Source organism: Galleria mellonella, unplaced genomic scaffold, assembly GCF_026898425.1.
Source record: "Galleria mellonella isolate WM207_F2 unplaced genomic scaffold, CSIRO_AGI_GalMel_v1 utg38, whole genome shotgun sequence".
Classification (NCBI taxonomy): Eukaryota; Metazoa; Arthropoda; class Insecta; order Lepidoptera; family Pyralidae; genus Galleria; species Galleria mellonella.
In genome coordinates, this window is record NW_026442090.1 from 8,051,910 (window position 1) to 8,073,515 (window position 21,606).

The following is a 21,606-nucleotide window of genomic DNA, read 5'->3' on the forward strand; positions in this document are numbered from 1 at the left end:
GCGCTTTCTCACAAAATACTATTCTTGTAAGTGCGTTGCTAATTAAAATAATTTAGAAACTACATTTAAAAATATGATCTTCAAATTGGAAACCTCCTCCTAATTTTTTTAATAATATTATTTCTTTGATATTTATATGCCAATGTCATTATCTAATCAATTGTAGTAAATTATACGTATTCCCTATTAATTGTATATAGTCACTATATTGCCAATTTAACAAAAGTACGTTTATAATCTTTTTTCACATCATCATGAATAGGGTGAAGTGTTAGTATCTATAAAGTATTGCGATATTGTATCTAAGTTTCATTGATGGTCAAAAAAAAAATAGGGAAATATGATATAAGGATTACAACGTTCAAATGAATTATTGAGCTGTGGCCTTAAATTAATCTTTAATACAATAAAAAAAATTACTCATACTCTTAATCGTCACCTTTACCAGTTCTTGTTATGTGAAATTCTTAAATGTGAAAGTGTATTTCTTTTTGTTTGTTACCTGTTAACACCTTAACCGCTCTGCGAATCGTCATGAAATTTTGACCTGCCTCTTCATTAAATTTGGAATGGAGAATGATATAGGTTATTCTTTATCCCAGTCAATCAGTATGTCTCAGTCACGTGAACAAATTCGCAGATAAATACTGATTTACTGTACAACTAGATTGTATGTAATGTACCTAAGTACGCCAAATTGACTGACAAAAAACGGATGTGTGAACTGTGACCAAATAGCATAGCGCTGACATCACAATCGCTCTGCGTCGATACAAACAGGTACCTAACTAATGTTAAACTCAAAATTATTAGACCAATGCTCTCTGACTCTCCGTGAGCAACAGTCATAATAATTGTGTGTTTATAAAAACATACGTTACTTTCAAGGCTTTTATAGGTTGCCATAATAATTGAAACAACTTCATAAGTATTTCAAATCGACTATATTGCTTTTATTTATTTATTTATACTTTTGCACACATTAAAATATGTCTACAGATTGGACTTAATGTCTAATGGCATTCTCTACTACTCTGTCAACTGTTACGCTAAACAGTACAATTTGTAAATTAAATAAATATTTTGAGAGATAACAACGTTAATATATTTTAAGATAAATGAACATACAAACATATAGAATAATATACTTACAATAATTATACATACATAAATCACATACGATGCAATATGTACATAAACAAGTATACATAATACATATTAATATAATAAATATATAAGTCAAGACTAATTATGAGATATTACAGATTGAAGGTCTTCATTGTTGTGATAATTTGAAGTAATGTTTACGAAGGAACTTTTGAAAGAAAATTTGGTTAGGTACTTTTTGGCATCAATACTTTTGTGTAAAATACATACAAAATTATTGATGTCAAAAAGTCGATGTCGTGCGATATCTTCTTCAATGTTGAACCGCATTTGATGAAACTTTATTATACAAGTAATTTGAAATACATATAGATGTGCGTTAGGTTGACTGGAAAATATATATATATATATATATATATATATATATATATATATATATATATATATATATATAATAGCGTCAGATAGAGATCAACGCGTAACCCAAAACGTGGAATTCATAAATACAGAAACTTGAATCCACAAAAAAAAATATTGGAATTTCTCATGTTCTTATGAGTTCAGAAAGACTGGTTCATGAGCAAGTGCGTGAGGTGATTTCTTAATTTACTTCTAGTATTTAATACAAACGTTTCTGCATAAAATATACTCATTGAAATTGACAATTATTACTACTAACATTTCCTTTCCTCCCTCACTCTAACCTTACTGTGTATCTATCTGTATTCAAACAATAGTACTGTTCGGTTCCAGCTCTTGTTTTTTTTTTCTTTTCACTCAATTCTACATTTTGAAATAAACGTACGCTTAACATTCATTTTTTCAATCGACAAATTAAAACTTTATTGCGGGTAGGTATATTTTACAATCCTTATAATAATGTGACATATTTAGATAAGATAATTACAAATTGTATGTCTAATGACTCAAGTGAACTCAGTAGTTGTATATACTATGAATTTATCGCTCAACTAACTGTATGCTGCGGCTATACTCGCAGGATAAAGAATATCCTGTTCGTTAATACAGGATATGGTCCATCTGTAAATCATATTTCATTTAAATCTATTCAGACGTTGAAGTGTGCATTATTATAAGTGAGATAGGACGATGTGAAAGTGAAACATTTTACTAAATTTGTTGTTTGTATAAAGATCGTACGGTAATGTCACATATATTATCGTGTACATGCGATATTACTGTGTCAGTTCATAGTGTCGATGTTGTCTACAGGCGATTATTTCCACTTTTTATATATGGGCGTGTAGATATTTTATTTGAAATATTGATAAAAACAATTCAAAGCACTAAACACTTTGACGTAACTAACATGGATTTATCGACTCTGAGACTTAACTCAGGTCCGTCTGATCAAACCTCTAGATATGACATGCTTGGTTTGCATACAAATACATATTATGTAGAATTACATACTCGTATTTTATTTGATATATTGGATAATTATATTAAATTCCTATATTATAGCACGAGTACATGTTGATAAATTCTAAGCGCAAGACCTATCGGATAAATATTTTTATCTGTCATATTATATACCTGAAAAATATATCTAATTATTAATTTTTATACCTTTGTTACGTAATGTTCAAGTAATTTTTTTATGAATAGGTATATGATCTCCGTTCTCAATTATCTTGTTAGTTACGATATACACACGCATACTGCAAAGATGTCTTCGACCCGTTCTTTATAGAACACAATCGATGCGCCACAAAGCTTGACCTCGCGCCTCTATTGTAAAAGAGCAATGGACACGAGTGCGATTTCGAGTTGCTAGTTGTACCAGCAATCATGCTCAAATTACCGACCGCATCACTAAGTGTTGTTAAACCTGTCCACGCCACTGTACCGATTGTGAACATCTAACGGTAACAGAATAACAAATCTTTTCGCTTCGTCAATTCCATTAAGTTCTTATCTATCTCCTTCATTAATAGATGTAAAGATTAAACAATTATAATTACTTAATTCATTGTGGGTAAGTGATAATTTATCTTAATTGATAATTTTTTTCGAATTTTAGGTATGTAACTGTTATATCAATTTAGTGTTGACTATATCGAATTACGTAGTGAACCCCGCTGGTTCATTAGAGTCCCGCAATGAACTGAACGGCTTGGTACAACATAATACCGCCCACTGTCGGTTGCTGGATGCGCTGACACCGCTTCGCATCCGTCCCGCCGTGATTGATAAACCAATTTGACATCATTGCCGTGGGAAATGTGGGGCACACCGCGCTTTTCGCTTCAACGAAGCTCCGGAATAGGCTTATTAGCCTTTGAAACCACATACACCGCATTGTTGAAATATTGTGCCGGGCAACAATACCGAAATGTTGTTCACTTATTCACATGTCCTTATTTCGTTTTGCTACAGTGCCTATTAAAATAATCTCTGAAGTTACTATGCTACATCATTTATGTTATTAACTTCTTAATGAAGGCCACTACCAATTAAGACAATTACGTCTACGAATTGTCATGAAATCGCTTATTAAGTACCTAGTAACTGTGGGCGAAGTTTAACCTTGATCCTGTGTACCTAATCCTATTGCTCATCTATTCCACCGGGTCAGGATTAAAAAGTCATTGAATTTGATGACAAATTGATGCATTCAAAGTGTTTATTTATATATATTGAATTAGATTAGACAATAAAAATTTCTAAAAATAACTTTATGTAAGGCTTTGTCGATTTAAATATCTAATAAGATTGCTTTTGAATAATTCTATTTGTCCTTCATACACTATGCCAATACAACAGCGATACAGCGACAACTAAATACAATTTATGAAACTTGTTGACACTATTAGAAGGTCATCATCCCCGTTGTTTCCATAAAAGGATCAGTATACAGTCTTATTAATATTCTAATAGATGGTTTTGATATCCTCCTTATAATATATCCTCGCATTAATATGTTAATTAATGCGATTGTTCTTGTATTTTTTCCAAGAGCGTGTGTTTTTCGATTAATTAGAGCGGCCACTAATTGAATTTTAATAAGGCGCTAGTAGTTAAATGAAAATAATATGTAATGTCTAATATTACCTGCTCGTATCGTGCTACGATCAGTTATCGATAAGTGAGAGGGGGAGGGATTGGAGCAGGCGCGCGGGCGTCACTGCTGGTGGGAGGCATTCGACGGTGATGTAAGAGCGGCTGGCTCCGGCGGTGATGTCAGCGCAGCCCACGCTACCCCCCACTCCCCTCCCGCCCTCGCTGCGGACCTGCGCCGCCGCAGCAAAGCCTTCCGCAAGCTTGGACTTCTTTGAACGACCGCTGAAAATTGTTATATTGTTACTCATCAATATATTGTCTTTAATAACGATTGATATTATATGTAATTCCTTACTTTTATTTAATAATAATTTTCACATATTACCTAAGTATTACGCCGTCTTATCAATTGCCTCATTCCTTAGGCTAGGATGTATTGTATTATGAGAAATCAGACGATAAACATCTGAGATACAACCCAGAAAACCCAGGTCCGTATTATTTGAAAAAAGTTTGTTACTTGAATGAAATAAAAATAATATTTCAATTATTATTTAAGTATTTTATATGTAATTAATTACCTATCAACATTTATAGTGACCATATCAATATACGATTTCTTTATTTCTATAATAATTATAATTACTTGGGAATTGTTCGGCAAATCGATGATGACAAAATTAAAGAAATTTGGCTAGCGATAATTCGTAAACTATAAAATATATTATTATTTATTCTTTATTGTACACAAAAAATTACAAACATATAATATATATAAAATAAAGACGTACAACAGACGAGCTTAACTCTATAAGAGTTCTCTTCCAGCAAACCCTGAGTGGAAAGAAGCATTAATTACCAGCGGGCAGTGTGCGTACAATAATAGAAGGAAACATTATAGATGTTTCTATTAAGAAATAATAAATATGTTGACATATATACAAAGTAACTCATATAATTAAAATCAAAATATATACATATCTGTATATATATATATATATATATATATATATATATATATATATATATATATATATATATATATATATATATATATATATATATATATATATATATATATATATATATATATAATTATTATGTTGGTAATATAGCCAGTTATAGTATGTCATCTTGATCACCGAAAATTAAACTTCTTTCTTTATCTAAATACAGTTACAGGGCGGTCAAAACACTGTAAAACTTCGAGAAAAGTAAGGCATGATTGGTATGGTTGGCCTTGGCAAGGGCACTGCTGTCCTCTCTGATTTTAAATGTAGACACAGATGTCTAAGAAAGCTAAATATTAGCAAACATTTACGGTCGAATTGTTGTGTAGGATCAATATTTAAAATTACCTATGTATCTATTATTCTGTTAATAACATGAAGAAGGTTCTGTATAACCTTGGATGACTGAAATGGGAATATCCATACGATCCATATCTATCTATAAAGGATATGGTCAGATATAGATGCACGTGATGACATTTGATATTTTTTTTCTTAATATTTTAGACAAAGTTGTATCAAAATTATTTCATTTTCAGTGCTTAAGATTTATTTTACGACAAAACAGATGTGATAAACAATCACTATTTGTTTGCCTTGGCAGTATGACAAATAGTAAACAAAATAGCATAGTACCTCTTGTGGGCGGGCCTATTTTTTTTTGTTTACATCATTTTAAACTTACTTTTGACATTTTATATAAACCACATTACAATTAATGTAATTTTGTGGAATTATCTGAATTGCGGATGTTTTTAGTTCGGTTTATAAGAGTTTATTTATATAAAGCTTACAATGATCTCATTAAAGTTATTGTACGATTGATTACAAATAACTCCTGTTATTACATAAAAGTTATTATTACTTATAATTAGATCATGGGTCGAATAAAGATTTCATTATGAAATTATGATTGGGTTATATAATATAGTAGAACTAAAATCGTATTCAGTGGTACTTAGTTCATAAATACGTTGTTTTTTTTTTATATGTTGAAATGTATCAATTACTATTCGGTAAAACTCAATAAGAAAAAATTATTCAAGGTTCGGTCATGACTAAATGTGTTAAATGTAGGTTAAACATATTGCATTAACAAGTGAAGCAGTTGAGCCTCCACGAAATCTTTGCCGCAATGCAGTCAACCATAACTCACCAAGTAGACCGCGTCTAATTCATGAGCGAAATAGTAAACACTTCGTTTGGCCATTCTATTTGCAAATGCATACATACTCGTATATCTTTGGTTATTTTTCTTGGACTGAAAGATGAAATATTATCGATTATTCATGACGTGTTTTGTTTTTATACTATCCCAAAAAGAGATACAAAGTAATGATTTAAGATGACGTGGTACAGAATGACTTGCAAAGTTTCTGTGTTATTTTAAATTCAAATTAGACCTCCACACCAGGACGATTGTGTCAGAATTTTAAATCCAATCTTTTATTTACGATTACAGATTTTGTGCACAGAATAACAAAGGCTATAATAATGATATACAAGTATATTGTTTTTTAGATTAAGCAATGCAATTCCAATCTATGTATCTATAAATTCTAATTTATACCGTTAGTATTGCGGTTTGGTAAATATTAAATTAGTAATAATTTTTAATAACAAGCTTATTACTGACGTTACATCATAATATTATATTTGATTAGTTAAGCAGTTTTTTACCTTAACAATCAATATGTTAGTAACATGTGTAGATAATTTATACATATATATTAATTAGTTTTATTCACCTGTGTTATACAATTTTTATTTTGTTAGTGTATCACATTTTTGATTAAAAATCTATGAATAAATTGTTGTCAATGTTTCAGTTAACAGACAAAGTTATATCCAATCACGTAGTGATGGCTTTATTGGTAATATTATACTCAAATATCTATGAAGTGCAGTTCTCCATAGACTGATGATTTTACTATTAAAATTAACATGAGTTTACAGTGAAATAGTGATTTAATGTTGACAGTGACGTGATACCATATAAATATGGATGAAAATATACATTGAGTGAAGTGATCCATTGGTGGTGATTATGGAGGGTGCAATTCTAAGCACCGCTGGCAACAACAGGTTTCGAACACACCTGAAAAATGCTGCGAGTGCTCTCTGCGCTAGGACTCTGCCGAAGCAACGGCGCAATGACTTGACCTCGACGAGTAGCGTCCGCCACCATACGTATCCACGAGCTACGACCCCTAAACGGCCATCAATCTCCTGCCGTAGGGAGCCCCTAATGTGCGAATCGCAACAACAATCTAACAGCTACGAGGTTCCAGGATCTATACAGTCTGATGTCACTGATCTTTCAACGTCTAATAAAGCCAATGGGACCATCAAAGGAGCTTTCTCAAGGTATGATATTATTCTTTTATTAACCACTTATTATTTGCCATATTCAAAAAAAGAAATAATTGGAGTGTACATTTTAAACTTCTGTGATTTTTTTAATAGCCACTTTTGTCAGAGACATGACAAAAGTGGCTATGAAATTTACAGATACGTATAAATTTGTAGATGGAACTTTGAATTGTAAGAATTATTTTTTTATTAAATTTTTACACTAGTAAGAAAAAAGTGGTAGCTGGTGATATGGGACAAAATAACGCTGGTCGTCTCAATTCGCTGTTCGCTGGTTTAGAAGTGATGTGTGGTATTCGCATGTGCGTCTAAAATGAATTTTAGGGTTACATATCGTATTTTTTTTACTGACATAGAATAAATTGCAAATTTATTATGTGTGATGTAACCAGTCAAACGTGATGGCATATCAGTGTCATTTTAATTAACGTTTAATGGAGAATGAGTTTGGGGAATCGATAAATAACTGTCAAACTCGTTAGTTTTGTCCTAACGATATTTGTAAACGTATGTGACCTAACGTAACTTATTCTATGATTAATGTTTTAGTTCGCTATCAGAACCCTTATTGAATAATCAATTAAATATATTGAAAACTAGTTGACCAGGTGAACTTGGTGTCGCCTAAGAATTAAATAATGTGTTAAAGTTCAAGAACTAAAAATTTGCAGAAAACATATACAGTACATATAGAAATACTATAATAAAATATACATAGAAATAAAATTAAGAAAAAATAACAGAAATAATAAAATTTATTTCTGAACGCCCCTGTTTAACAGTATGTATAAGATAAAATAATAAAATTGTTGTTTTTATTATGTTCCTTCCTAGTTCTTCATACTTTTTCACCTTATGAACCTTCTTTGGATTTTTACAAAAATTTTAAACCGAAATTAGCTAGTTTAGCCGTTCTCGAGTTCTCGTTATATATATATATATATATATATATATATATATATATATATATATATATATATATATATATGTAAAATATTTCATAAATTAGAAGATAATTTCGTCTTCGTCACGTTTTGGTGAGCTTTAGTAGAAACGGTCGTAAGTAGAATAAAACAAACGAAATGTTTGGTCATATCTTAATTTATGTTAATGTTAATTTTTATGAAATCGTGCCATGCATTATTGTTCCTAATTTATATATACCTATGTTGTAAGCAAAACGATACCTATAACCTTACAAATATTATTATATTATAGTACAATTTTATATTACGTACACTGATTATCCACCTCGCTGTAAACGTCTCGGCACTATTTAAATTTTATTTTGTTCTAATAAAAGTACTTACACCTACATAAATTACAATAGTTCCTAGTATACTTTTGAATCTTCCGAGTGACGTACTCAAATCCACGTGGATGCCTATATAGTAGTTGGGTCAACAACACCAGTATGACATCATGGTTGCTTGTTTACCCAAGTAGCGGGGTGGAGGTGATGTCGCTAATTACGCCGCCACACCAATTGTTGATTTAAATGCGCATTTATTGTGTACATGTCACGTATATTTTTTTGTAGAGTTAAGTGATTAATGATTATTGTGAATACTATAAATCGCAATAAGATCTTTGAATACATCCTAATATAAATCCGTGATTGCTAGCACCGCATTTAAGAACGTTTATGACGAATTATGGTAGAGTCGCAATTATCCGCTAATTTTGAAAAACAATTGAATATTTTTCAGTGTTTCTAATTATTTATTTAAAAAGGACTCTGAAATAAAACGTTAATATAAAGTAAGAGGGGAAAGGGATTGTTAGCGATAGGGTCAAACAGCCTCATTGCTAGCAATGTTACTAATCAGGTCGACCTTCACATGGCTCCCCTTGGAAACCATCGTGGTTACTTCTCGTGGAATTCTTCACGATGGGCTAACTGACCTGCTTTCATCCTCATCTATCATCCCTCACTGGTGCCGTGCCAGCGTATACCGTTAGCGCAGGCGGGGTTACCATTTCATTATCACCCCCATTTAAAAAACAAGAATGAAGTAGGTGCAAACTTTTCAATTTCATTACTGAAACTTTCGTAAGCACACATTATGTTGTAATGTAATAATTATCGCTTTAACTTATGTATAATTATATCTAGAAAGCTCGACTAGTTTAGGAATCAATTTGTGATCCTTAATCATGAGCGGCTGTAACTTAGAGTCAGGCACACGTTCACCCAGTATACGTCTGTTATTTAAATCGGTAGTTATTAAAATTTTCAATGAAGTTTTTAATAATAGATTCATATGTAATGTATTCTCTGATTAACGTTTTAGTTCGCTAGCAATGCACTTTTTAAATAATCAATCAGAAACACTGAAAAATGTTAATTTGTTTTTGAAAATTGACAGATAATGGCGACGTTAGTAAGCAAATGTTATGGAACGCTCTTAATACGCCAAGCTAGTACTCCGCTGATTTTTATAATGGAAGCGGTAAATGAACAATACTTTATCTGATTTGGATTGCATGTTACTGTCATATTTTGCAGCATTATTTATGACATAACGAGACACAGAAAAATCTATCCAAAGTTGGATTTTGTCTTCTGAGTCCAAACTACGTAATAGTTGGCAATTCAATATGAAGATTAGTGAAAAAGTAGTGAAACTGTAAGAAAAGTAGAACTATTAAGTAGAAGAGGGTTAAGATTTAGGTTCATGATTATCAAGTTCCACAATAAGAGTATAAGGTCGGTTGACACATCAGCGACTTTGATTACCGATGACTTCAAACTAGGTGTGTGCACGATTAAACATTAATACTAATTTGAGAGTCGCAATCGTGTGGTGTGGATACGGCATAAAGTACTGATATATTTCTCCATTAATGTATGTATGTAACATATAATAGATAAATCAACTCTACGGTAAAAGTTCGAATTAAATATGGTGAATTCTTAGATTTTTGAGTAAAACAAATGACCAACTTTTAATGGTAATAATTCGAACTGTTAACTCAGTAAATCTTAACATTTACCTTTAAGACAAAATGTATATATTTATATATATTATTCAGTTCATGAAGATTATCTGTGTAGTTTTAATGTCTGAATAAAAGCCTGCTTGCATAATAATAATTCTCTAAATTCTACTGATAGTTGTAACAATTTCAATGTAAATACATCACTTAGCTTCACATATGTTGTGCCGTGCCACTGTTTGACCTGTGTGTCAACCAGACCATCGATAGTCTGGTTTCTTTTTTATATAATTATGATATAGGAAAATCGTGTTGAAGTATCCATGTAATGCTTAACCGGTTGTAGTTAGAAATATAGACATAGTTCAACAGTGGTCATTAAATAGCTGATATGAGAATGCATTGAATGTCCATTCACTGATATGTACTCGTGTTAGCATGTGTAATTGAGGCTTTATTTTTGTATTGCTACATAACGGCATTGAACTTTCCGAACTACTCGTATATGTTTTATACACTTTAAATTAGGTATTTATGTAAATCTAATATTTTTTTACAGTTAACAAATTTGATCGTGACTTTAATTTTACATAGATATATAGTTTAGTAAAAAAAGAATAGCGAAATTGGACGTCATGATTCAAAAGTCCGTTTTGAATAAACTTCATTCATCTTTGCTTTTCCAAGACATGGGTCTACATATAAATCTTTAACTTAAAAAAAGGTATTGATTTTTCTTTATGTGTATCATCATATCACATCAGCTTTTAATTGTCCACTGCTGAACATAAGCCTCTCCCTTGGGGAATTCGTTTTTGTTGGCAGGCAGATTGGCAACTGTAGTTAGGCTTTAAAAATGTTTTAAGAGGAACGCTGCTGCCCATCTCACTCTTAGTCGCCTCTTACGACACCCACTGGAAAGGAAGGGGTGGCCTATTCTATGCTGGGAACACATGGCCACACGTGTAAGGCCTCTTAAATATTAATTTCAGAATTCTTTCAGTGTGCACTATTCGATTGAAACTGTGCCTTTGAAATTCCGTAAGTTTCTGTTTTGATAATATTTGCAAAATTTTGTAATATCTAGATTATATATCATACGGATAGGCAGTCAATTATACTTAGAATGTTTGTTTTAGTTTCTATTATGCAAATAGTATGCAGACATTTAAAAAATAATACGATCTTTACATTATTTTATTAACTTAAGTATAAATTATAAACGAGGATCGAGGACTGAAAAAAAGAATGAAGTTTTTATAAGATATATGAAGGTAGCAGTACGGCCTCACCCGCTACACATTGCAATGATGACTGGTCGCGTCAACACTTGGGTCAACAACATCGCATGACGTAATTTCCAAAAGCTTGCTTACAATATATTAGTCACGACAGGAATACCTGTTGTGTGCCGATTTTTTAAACTGAAGTATGTGACGTCATTATTACCTACGTATTTCTAAAAATGGAAGTTCTAAAAAGCTCTAACGTGAGCCATTTTATTTCTGACTATAATAAAACAACATAAAACACATGTTGTTATAAAACTATAACACGTATATCAGATTAGGAGCAATCGTGGTTCCGTCATACCTGCCTAGTAGGCAGTGCCTACCACTGATAGAAGTATTAGAATATATGAAAACCTGAAGAAATTAAATTACTGTGTGATTGATTATATGCCTGGAGAAGTAGTGAATGTAACTAGACGTAAATTGAAAAATAATAAATAAAAAAAATTACGCCGCTCTCAAATTATATAGGATATGGCCAGGAAGACGATTACTATTCCATTTTCCAGTAACCTAATTAATTTGTAAATAATCGCGCGGTATCGTCATCCCTGAAATGATATAACAATATTTTTTATAAATAATCCAAACATGAAAAACTTTCGAGTTTTTGCAAATCGGCAGTGTATTGAATACATATGAGTCTTTATAATAATTTATAGTTTCTATAGTAAATATTTAACCAATAATACTATGAGTCTATTAGGATAAATACGAATTGACAAAATATAACCTCGTTGTAGAGATACAACATTGTAAACAAAGTCATCCACGCGGAAACTGTTTGGCTCGTAGTATACGATCAGGGCTTAGTTATAATTGGATCTATTGTATTATTATTCAGAATTCATAAAATACGTCTATTTAAAGATCCTAGAAGTAGTAAGGTTAAAAATAAGAATGACATTGTTTTTTAAAACTTCATTTTTAAAAATACGTTTAATTCAATGTTAATGAATGATGATGATGATGATGATAATAATAATAATAATAGTCTCTTATCAATTTGTCTACAGTGAATATAGCATTGATTCATATTCATGGATGAATAAATAATTAGGGAAGATATATGCAATATCGATAAATATAAAAGGCTAGGCAGAAGAAGCACTGATTCATATTTTTTTGTGATTGATAATAGAATGGTAACATAGCCTGCGTTATCAGTATACGCTAGCTGAGCACCAGTAAGGGATGATAAGTGAGGATGAAAGTAGGTCAGTTAGCCCATGGTAACCAATTCGATAAGAATTAACCAAGATAGGATATTACTAGTAATGGGGCTATTAGATCCCTATTACTAACAATCCCTTCCCCCAAACTGATTTATATAGAACCCTGGCTGAAGCTAGAATATTTTTCCTGGCTAAGGCATCTATTTCTCTTGAAGATACTAAATAAAATATAACAAAGAAAAATTTAATTATTTGTATATGTAGTAATCGGAGCCATTAAACATTTTATTTAAATCATTATAAAAAAAAAAAATTGTAACACCTAATTTATAAACAGAACATTTGAGTTAATTTCAAATACATTATGATGAAAACAAACAACTTAAATGGTTTTTCTATATCAATTTAAAATTTCCGGTTAACATTGAAAATGGAAAACAGCGTCAACAAACCATTATACATCTAGAGACTACTGTGGACTTGGCTCTTAGCTCTTGATAGCACAATACATTAAAATACATACATACATTCGGTACTACGGTAAAACGTTACCAAAATGGTAACAATGCCTGTTAGTCACTAAATTCGTTACAACTGTAAGCATAATTGTAAAATTTTATATTTCATTATAATTCACACAATTTAATTGACCTATTATACCAATTTAACCTGTGAAAACGTACATTCATGTAAAAATTAATTAAATTATTCGACTTGATGCAGTAGTGAAACTGAAAGGACTATTACAGTATTTATCGAATGCGTATGTTGGACTGGAATGGAGTAAATGCACTCTTGTCGTATTTTATAAGCGTGCCTCGCATGAACAGAACACACATACATATATAAATATCTCGCTCTTACACCATGATGTCATGGTATATTTTTGTAGACTATAAGTAGGAGTCGCATGCGTGTTAGTAGTTTTACTATTGATATCGGCTTGACGGGTTCAATGCCGTCAGTACTTATCAAAATTTGTTTTCTTGGTGTACTAATAAACAATATACGAGTATACCAACAATAAACTAATATTATAAATGTAAAAGTGAGTTTGTTTGTTACTGCTCGGCGCCTTAACGAATCGCTATACAATTCGGTATACAGGTACTATACGGGATGGAAATAAGCATAACCTACTTTTTAGCCCAATCAGTGCACATATCCCGGTCACGCGAAAAAGTCACGAGTATGTTATTTATAAGGCTTGTTATATCGTATTTTCTAAAAGATACAAATATTTTAAATAATTGGCTTTAGTCGATTAGTTCAGATGGTTCGGATACGCCCTGTCATAATTTCGTTTTCTCTGTCAGTTAGAAACCCTTATAGGATTAACATTTTACTGTTTGTATTAAGATGATTTTGAACTAACATATTCGAATTTTATGTGAATTAATATTAATGGACTAAAATTAGAACGCTACACGTGTAACAATTTTGTAATACCTACGGCAATCGCGTTCTATAAAAAAAATCATGTCGCGTCATATCAAAGAATAGCGTTTAAAGTACCTCGAATGGCACAGTAACTTAGTTTTAAAATAATCTGCCGTTCGAATATCGTACCTATACGTAATAACTATTAGGTATATTATCTATGCTATCGTATCTTCTTATCTACGAGTCAAGTGATTAAATAACGAAACTTTAATGGTATATATTTTAGAATTTATCATACATATGTAATTTTCGGTACACTAAGTACTTCTGGAAACAGAAAATTGAAGTCTTGAAACAAAAATACCGAATTTCAGTAAGGTTTCACTAAATAATTTTACGTACAAGAAATATAAAAAAAGATTCAGTTTTTTACTACTAAAATATAGTCTCTCAACTCCTGATTCTGTTATAATTACCAATTTACCATAATTGCTCAGGTAGCATAAATAATATGTAGAAATAAAGTAAACTTTTTAACTCGAAGTTTTATTAATGACGTGTAAGGAGTTCGCAACGACCTAACACTGTATAAAAACAATTAAAAAGTTTTATCCAGCTTTCTTTTAAATCGATATTTTATCTAGGATCTGTTTTATTTGCCATTAATTGGCTTTTGGTTCTTATACTAACATGAAATGGATTGTGATCCGATTAAAGAAATTATTAATAATAATAATATTAATTGTAGTAAGTAATAACAAAAACATTAAATAAATATTATAGTCTTTGATACTCATAGTAAGCAATGTCTGAGTATCGTACGATAACGTCATAAGGGTATGATAAACATATCTATCGAGTAGATGACTAGTCGATCACTCGACTTCCGTTGTCTCTCACAACAAAGTGTAATTACTGTGACCCGTTTTACTTGAATCATTGCCAGAATGAGCTCATCAGTCATTTTCATGACGTTTCATACAATAAATACCTACCTGTTTATATTTTTTTCAATTTATAAGATAATTTTGATATGTTTTCTCGGAATAACTATAAGATGTTTATTTGTCAGCATAGTTCTATCTGGAGAATTCTAGAACACGTGATGAGTAATTTTACCATGGTTGTAAAATTCTTGACAAAGAAATTGACTGAAGTGGCTCTCTTGAGATCTGATGTCTTATTAAGATGAGTACAAAATAAGATCCAGTTGCACTCATCGCTTTCATACTTTATTGAAAAATCACATTAAGAAAAAAAATAATGTAACTATATATTACTATAAGAATAATAAAAATAGTAAAATAAATATATAAAATATACCTTGTTATTGTGAGTTTATTTGAAATTGTGAGGCTGTGTTCCTATTTGAAGAATAAGAATGTTCTGGTAATATCACCGACAGAAAATGTATTTTATGACTGTTATTCGTGCTCTCTTCTCTCCTGTCAGAGGCAGCGAGCTTTGAGAAGAAAATACACTATGATGTTCATAGTATTGTTCATGGAATTCCCGAGGACTAAGGTGTTATGTCTTTGAATTCTGTTAATTCGCACTCTTATCCTACCATTCTTCATCATCTTATACTACTTTAAATAGGAACAACCATGCAAATAGCTATTTGATTACAAAAACACGAAGAAAGGAGAAGTTCCTTTTTGATGAGTTTTGCAAGTCTAGTAAAATATGGCTGTTTATTTTATAGTCGATGGTTATACCATCTTCTCGCAAACAAAGCAATCTATCTGTGAATTAAAAAAATAATCTTAATTATTTAAATAATAACATAAGCAAGATATTATATGTAATATAAACACAATGATAACAGTGTACAAGGCTAATAAACAATTTTGATTTCCTATACTTACGAAAGATCAAAGTACCTACTCATACATCAAAGTAGATCCGTAATAGCTTTCCATTAAAATCAGAAAGCTAAAATACTGTGTTTCTGTTATTATCGTATATTATATACATTGATATTACTTTGTAAATTAAAAAATAATACATATATAATTATAACTCTGATTTTTTACTATAATATATCATACCATTGTATATATTTAATATTAAACTACCACCCTGACGAGGCACTTAAGTATACAGTTTAATAGTCTCTCTGTTATTTTTTTTTTATTGTTTCATATGTTTAAAGAACAATTTTTGTTTATTACTGGTTATATTTTGCGGCATTGTTCGCGTGAATGAAATATCAGCTATTTGTCCGGTCTTAATTTTGCAGTCACGACAGTTTTCTTAGAACATTTGGATGTTGCCCTGCTCATATTTTCAAGTTTCTAAAATTTGCCCTATATAGATAAATTATAACCCAGCGGGCTATAGAAAAGACTATGCTCGGAGTCTCCTTGCGTGATAGAATCCGAAACGAAAATATCCGCAAAAGAACCAAAATAACCGACAAAGCCCGAAGGATAAGCAAGCTGAAGTGACGATGGGCTGGTGACATAGCGAAGTACCGATAACCGATGTGAAAAAGGTTTTTGAGTGGCGACCGCGTACGAGTAAACGCAGTGTATGACGACCCCCCATTAGATGGAGTGACGACCTGAAATGCATTGCAGGGAGTCAGTGGCTGCAGGTGGCTCATGATCGTTCTTTATCGCAATTTCTGGGGGAGGCTTATATCCAGCAGTGGATGAATAATGGCTGAAATGATGATGATGATGAATCCAGGGGATTAAAAACAATTAAAATATTGATTTTTTGTTTGACTTTCTAAGTTATGTATATATTTATACAAAAAAGATATATATTTTTTCTTTTCTCTATCATGTAATAACGATATTGTTTTCATTTTGCGGTTCCCTCACTTTTATTTCGGTGATCTCATATCAATATCTCTTTTCAATCGTACTATTCGCCCGCGGGTGCCCCGATTGGTTATCTTTGAGGTCAAGAGCTCAGAATGGTTCTGTCTCTATTTACTCATGTCATCGTCATAATTGTTACTCGATTACTATGACCGCTAAGCGAATCATCGAACTCCCTCCACAACTTTACTACCGAGTTCATAAACAACACTTGTTTCCTGTTATACACATCATCCAGGAATGAATATAAAAACAAGAATTGTTTTTACTATAATGTGCTATTATTGTGTTTTAAAATTTACGACCCACGGTAAAGTTATCAATCATACATGCAACTGCAACGACGGATCCCTATTGGTGGGAAATTTATATAGGTAAGTCATCATTTTTGATCTTATGTTTAATAACAATTTATCAAAATAAATATTAATTAATTACGTGAATACAATTATTCACGTAATTAATTAAATATATGTGTCGACTAGACTATTTCGTGGATTTCTTCAAACAGCTCGTATAAGGTTAAGTCGATAATTTTGTTTTAACATCGATATACTTATTATCTAAAAAAGAACAAAACTCTTTTAATAACCAAATAATAATAAAATAGAATAAATATATAAATAATGTATGTATGTGTATTTTTATTTAATTATGCATGTTTATCGTTGTTTATTCTCTATTTTTTCTGATTTGTTTTTTAATGTCTTTAACCAAAGGGTTGTTTGAAAGAGATCGTTTAGCGATAAAATCATCGCCTTTTCTATCACTTCATATAAACTATTTACTGTAATCCATACTATTTTTACCTGGTACAATAAAGTGTAAATGAATATAAGTCTTCATACAATTTCAGTGACTTGTTGTTTTCCTATAACAGATAAGAATAATCGCAGCAACAGCGCTATAATTTCACGTGGGAAATTACTACGTAGGCAGATAGGATGTGCTTTGGTAATCCAACGACATGTATAATTAGTTTGGGAAGTGCCGGAAATATACGAGTGTGCAAATTCCGTACGTCTGTGTACCATGTAATTGTGCATCACATTAATATGTGGATTTTTCAGAGTTGGAATGTCTATATCATCTGTGGCGGTTTTTTAAATAAATAAAAATGGAATAATACACCATTAATGCTATAAAATGATGGGGCATAAGTGAAGGATGAAACGATGAGAATAAATCCAAATCAGTTAACCTGTCGTGGCGAATTGAGTAGGAATTCACCACGATAGTTTCCTCCTGGGACCAACGTTAAAGATGACTTGATAGGGTACATTGTTAGTGATGGGAACTGTAGTGTGTATAATATCAAACCTAACTAAACCTATAACTGTATAAAATATATTATTGTCTAATGCAATATATGAGCATTATATTTGAACTTCGGAGTATTCATTCGTTTCCTTAACTACGATTCATATGTGTCGATCTGTCTGCCAAGATACGCGTGTTATATATAAGTGTTAAATATTCTGAACTGATACCATGAAGACCAACCAAGATTTCAAATTAATTTTAATAATTGAAGCTGATGTATAAAAAAGAATGCAAACAGAGTTATAAGTATTTTTCTGTCGATGTTAACACATTTTATTTATAGACCTATATTGTTTTGGTATATATTATTATTATAAGTACAGTATTAAGTATTTTTGTAGATTGCAATTGAAGCTGGTTCTCCATCTTTATATTAATTTTATTCATTTTAAATTTGTATTTCGTATTATACTGGGTTATATTTAAGAAAGTTGAAAATAAGAACTTTTAATATATATATATATATATATATATATATATATATATATAAACAATATTAAATTAAAACAGTGATTAAAAAGTAACACACACATATGCGCATAACATATACACATAATCGTATTATATATATTATACATATATATTTACATTTTGTTCAAATGGATTGCGCAGTACCAGTGAGGGATGATAGATGAGGATGAGGCAGGTCAGTTAGCCCATCGTGACAAATTCAATAATCACGATGGTTTCCAGGGTGAATAGCGTGGAAGACTTGATAGGGTTATATTGCTGGCAATAGAATTGCTAATCTCGATTACTGACAAACCCTTCTCCCCATATATTATATTTTACATTATACTTACATTTATATGTAAAGGTACTAGGTTTGTACAGCCAAAAATTACGAACAACGGAAGGATGAGAAGTTGTCAACTTTACCTTCCATATATCGGGATGACGATACCCTAGCATAATAGTGCATCTAACAATATGACTGACTATGAAGTAAAATGATAAATTATTATTTTTCCCCTTACATATGTAATGATTAAAATTTGAGATTTAATTCGAGAAAACATACAGAAGAATTTAAATTGGAATTATTTTAGAACATTGTGTTTGAAAATTTGATCCTCATACCTAAACACGTAAGAAACAACATGTAGTGCAATATTATGATCAATTCGCGGAATCAGGCAACTGACGATCTAGAGATACATGGGTGGTCGTGTTAGTTCATTCCGATTTAATTGCATTTATTTAATGTGATAAAATTGATATTTATATGAACAATGTGGCGATGCACAGTATAAGTTGAAACTGAGGTTTCAAATTCTGTTGAGTTTATAAATTCCATTCCTTAAGTAAATGGTATTCAGTGATATGTTTATTTGAATTGTAATACGAGAAACTACCAAATAGGTTTTAATATTACGTCTTTATGAAATTCATCATGGATCGATATTTTTTGTCAAGTAACAGTGAAAGATACTATTGATTTTTTTTTTTAATTTTTGAATGAAGATGCGAGGTTAATGAAAGTGGAGAAACGAAACAAAAAAAAAATGATCACATTTATTAAAGAAAAGTTCATATATGCTTCATTTTCTTACAAAAAGTAATAATATTACCTATACCTATGTATGTATAATTTGTAGGTGTGAAAAAAATTAGTGTCATTTACAATATTTTTGTCAAAGTTTGTTTGTTACCTCCAGGCACCTTAACGGCTCAAGCAATTAACATAAAATTTTACAAATATGTATTATTTGGCATAGATAATAACATATGGTATTCTTGTTCCGATCAATCAATATGTTCCAGTCACGAATGAAATGATGCGAGTGCAGCTAGTAAAATTAATATATGTAAATGTATAAGTAAGTTTGCTTATATGTTAACACGTAGCGACTTAACTGTTTAACCAATCGTTATGGAATTTGGCATACTTTGGACACTCAATGTGACGGTTAATCAATCGATATGACCTGGTCACGCAGACAAAATCTCAATTTAAAGGAAATCGGAATAAAATGAGCTGTTTTAATTATATTTTATCGACTTTTCCTTTCTCTTTAAATAATACAATATACTGGATAATATTGAAATTAATAGCATATTTTTAAAGGAGTGTACACCAATTAAACTTAACATTCAAACCAGTGAATAATTGATTAAAGACGACAATAAATGCGTTTCTTTATTATAAAATAATATTTTCCATTGCACAAATTGTATTAACTAAATATATTTTTTTTTCACGGCGGTGAATTAATATAGGTAATATTATGATACATTTTTTTTATTAGTTTGAAGTTTTCATAACTGGGTACAATGCAAGTGTCCTAATTTATATGAAAAAATACCGAATTCAATCCTGGAAAAACCAGTTATTTTTATTTAAAAATTAAACAACGGAACCAAATTTGATAAAATTTCAATGGGACCAATATGAAAGTAAATAAAAAATAATAATTTTCCAAATCTATTTATATATGACGGTAACAAAAATAAAAAATACAACCGAATTGAGGTTGTCTTCCTTTTTTGAAGTCTGTTGAAAAAAAACACTTTATTATTGTAATCTTAATTCTAAGTATTCAAAATATGTAGCCATATTTATTTTTGTAATTTAATATAAGTGGAATATGTGGCAACCTGCTTTCTCACAGTGTCGTAATATAACACAAACTGATAAGCAAACACGACTGACGGCAAGTATCAGAATATATTTCACAAGGAACTACTGATATAAAATGAGCTGACAGAGAGCAAGTACATGTATTTGTGCATCCCGCGGCTATGCCCGTGTGAATCAGTATATAAAATTATCCTCTGTCCTACGTTAGGATGTGTTATGTTCACCATGTATACTTTTGTTATGTAATGAAATATGTATTATATGAAAGTTAAATTAAATAATGTTAGTACGAAATAGGATTGTAATGTTGAATTAAGTGAACTAATGACCCTGAAATAAAACAGAAATAACTAGAAACTTCGTGATGTCAGTCTTCTTGTAACTGTACGTTGTAACTTCTGTAAAGACTGCAAAACTGATAATTTAATAAAAAAAAATTATTTCCACGATTATAAGTTTTATAAGGTTATAAGAGAAAAGCGTATATCACTGAAATATATATTATTATAAATATTAGATACTTTCTGAAATAACGATTTATGAAATAGAAATAATATCAAAAATACT

The 21,606-nt window shown here is 30.8% G+C and overlaps 1 protein-coding gene across 6 annotated transcripts in view; it reads left to right on the forward strand.

Moving 5' to 3' along the window:
* LOC113522541 (uncharacterized) overlaps positions 1–21,606 on the forward strand; it is a 77,208-nt gene that overhangs the window by 23,595 nt on the left and 32,007 nt on the right. For 3 of the 6 annotated variants that reach the window (XM_026908261.3, XM_026908262.3, XM_026908263.3), the window contains exon 2: positions 6,971–7,508. The exons of 2 other annotated variants lie outside the window; for them this stretch is intronic. In XM_026908261.3, coding sequence (XP_026764062.1) covers positions 7,189–7,508 — 320 coding nt within the window. In that variant the 5' untranslated portion in view covers positions 6,971–7,188. Of the gene's footprint in view, positions 1–6,970; positions 7,509–17,263; positions 17,510–21,606 lie in introns of those variants that run through there. One more of the 6 variants, XM_026908264.3, reaches the window with a different exon arrangement.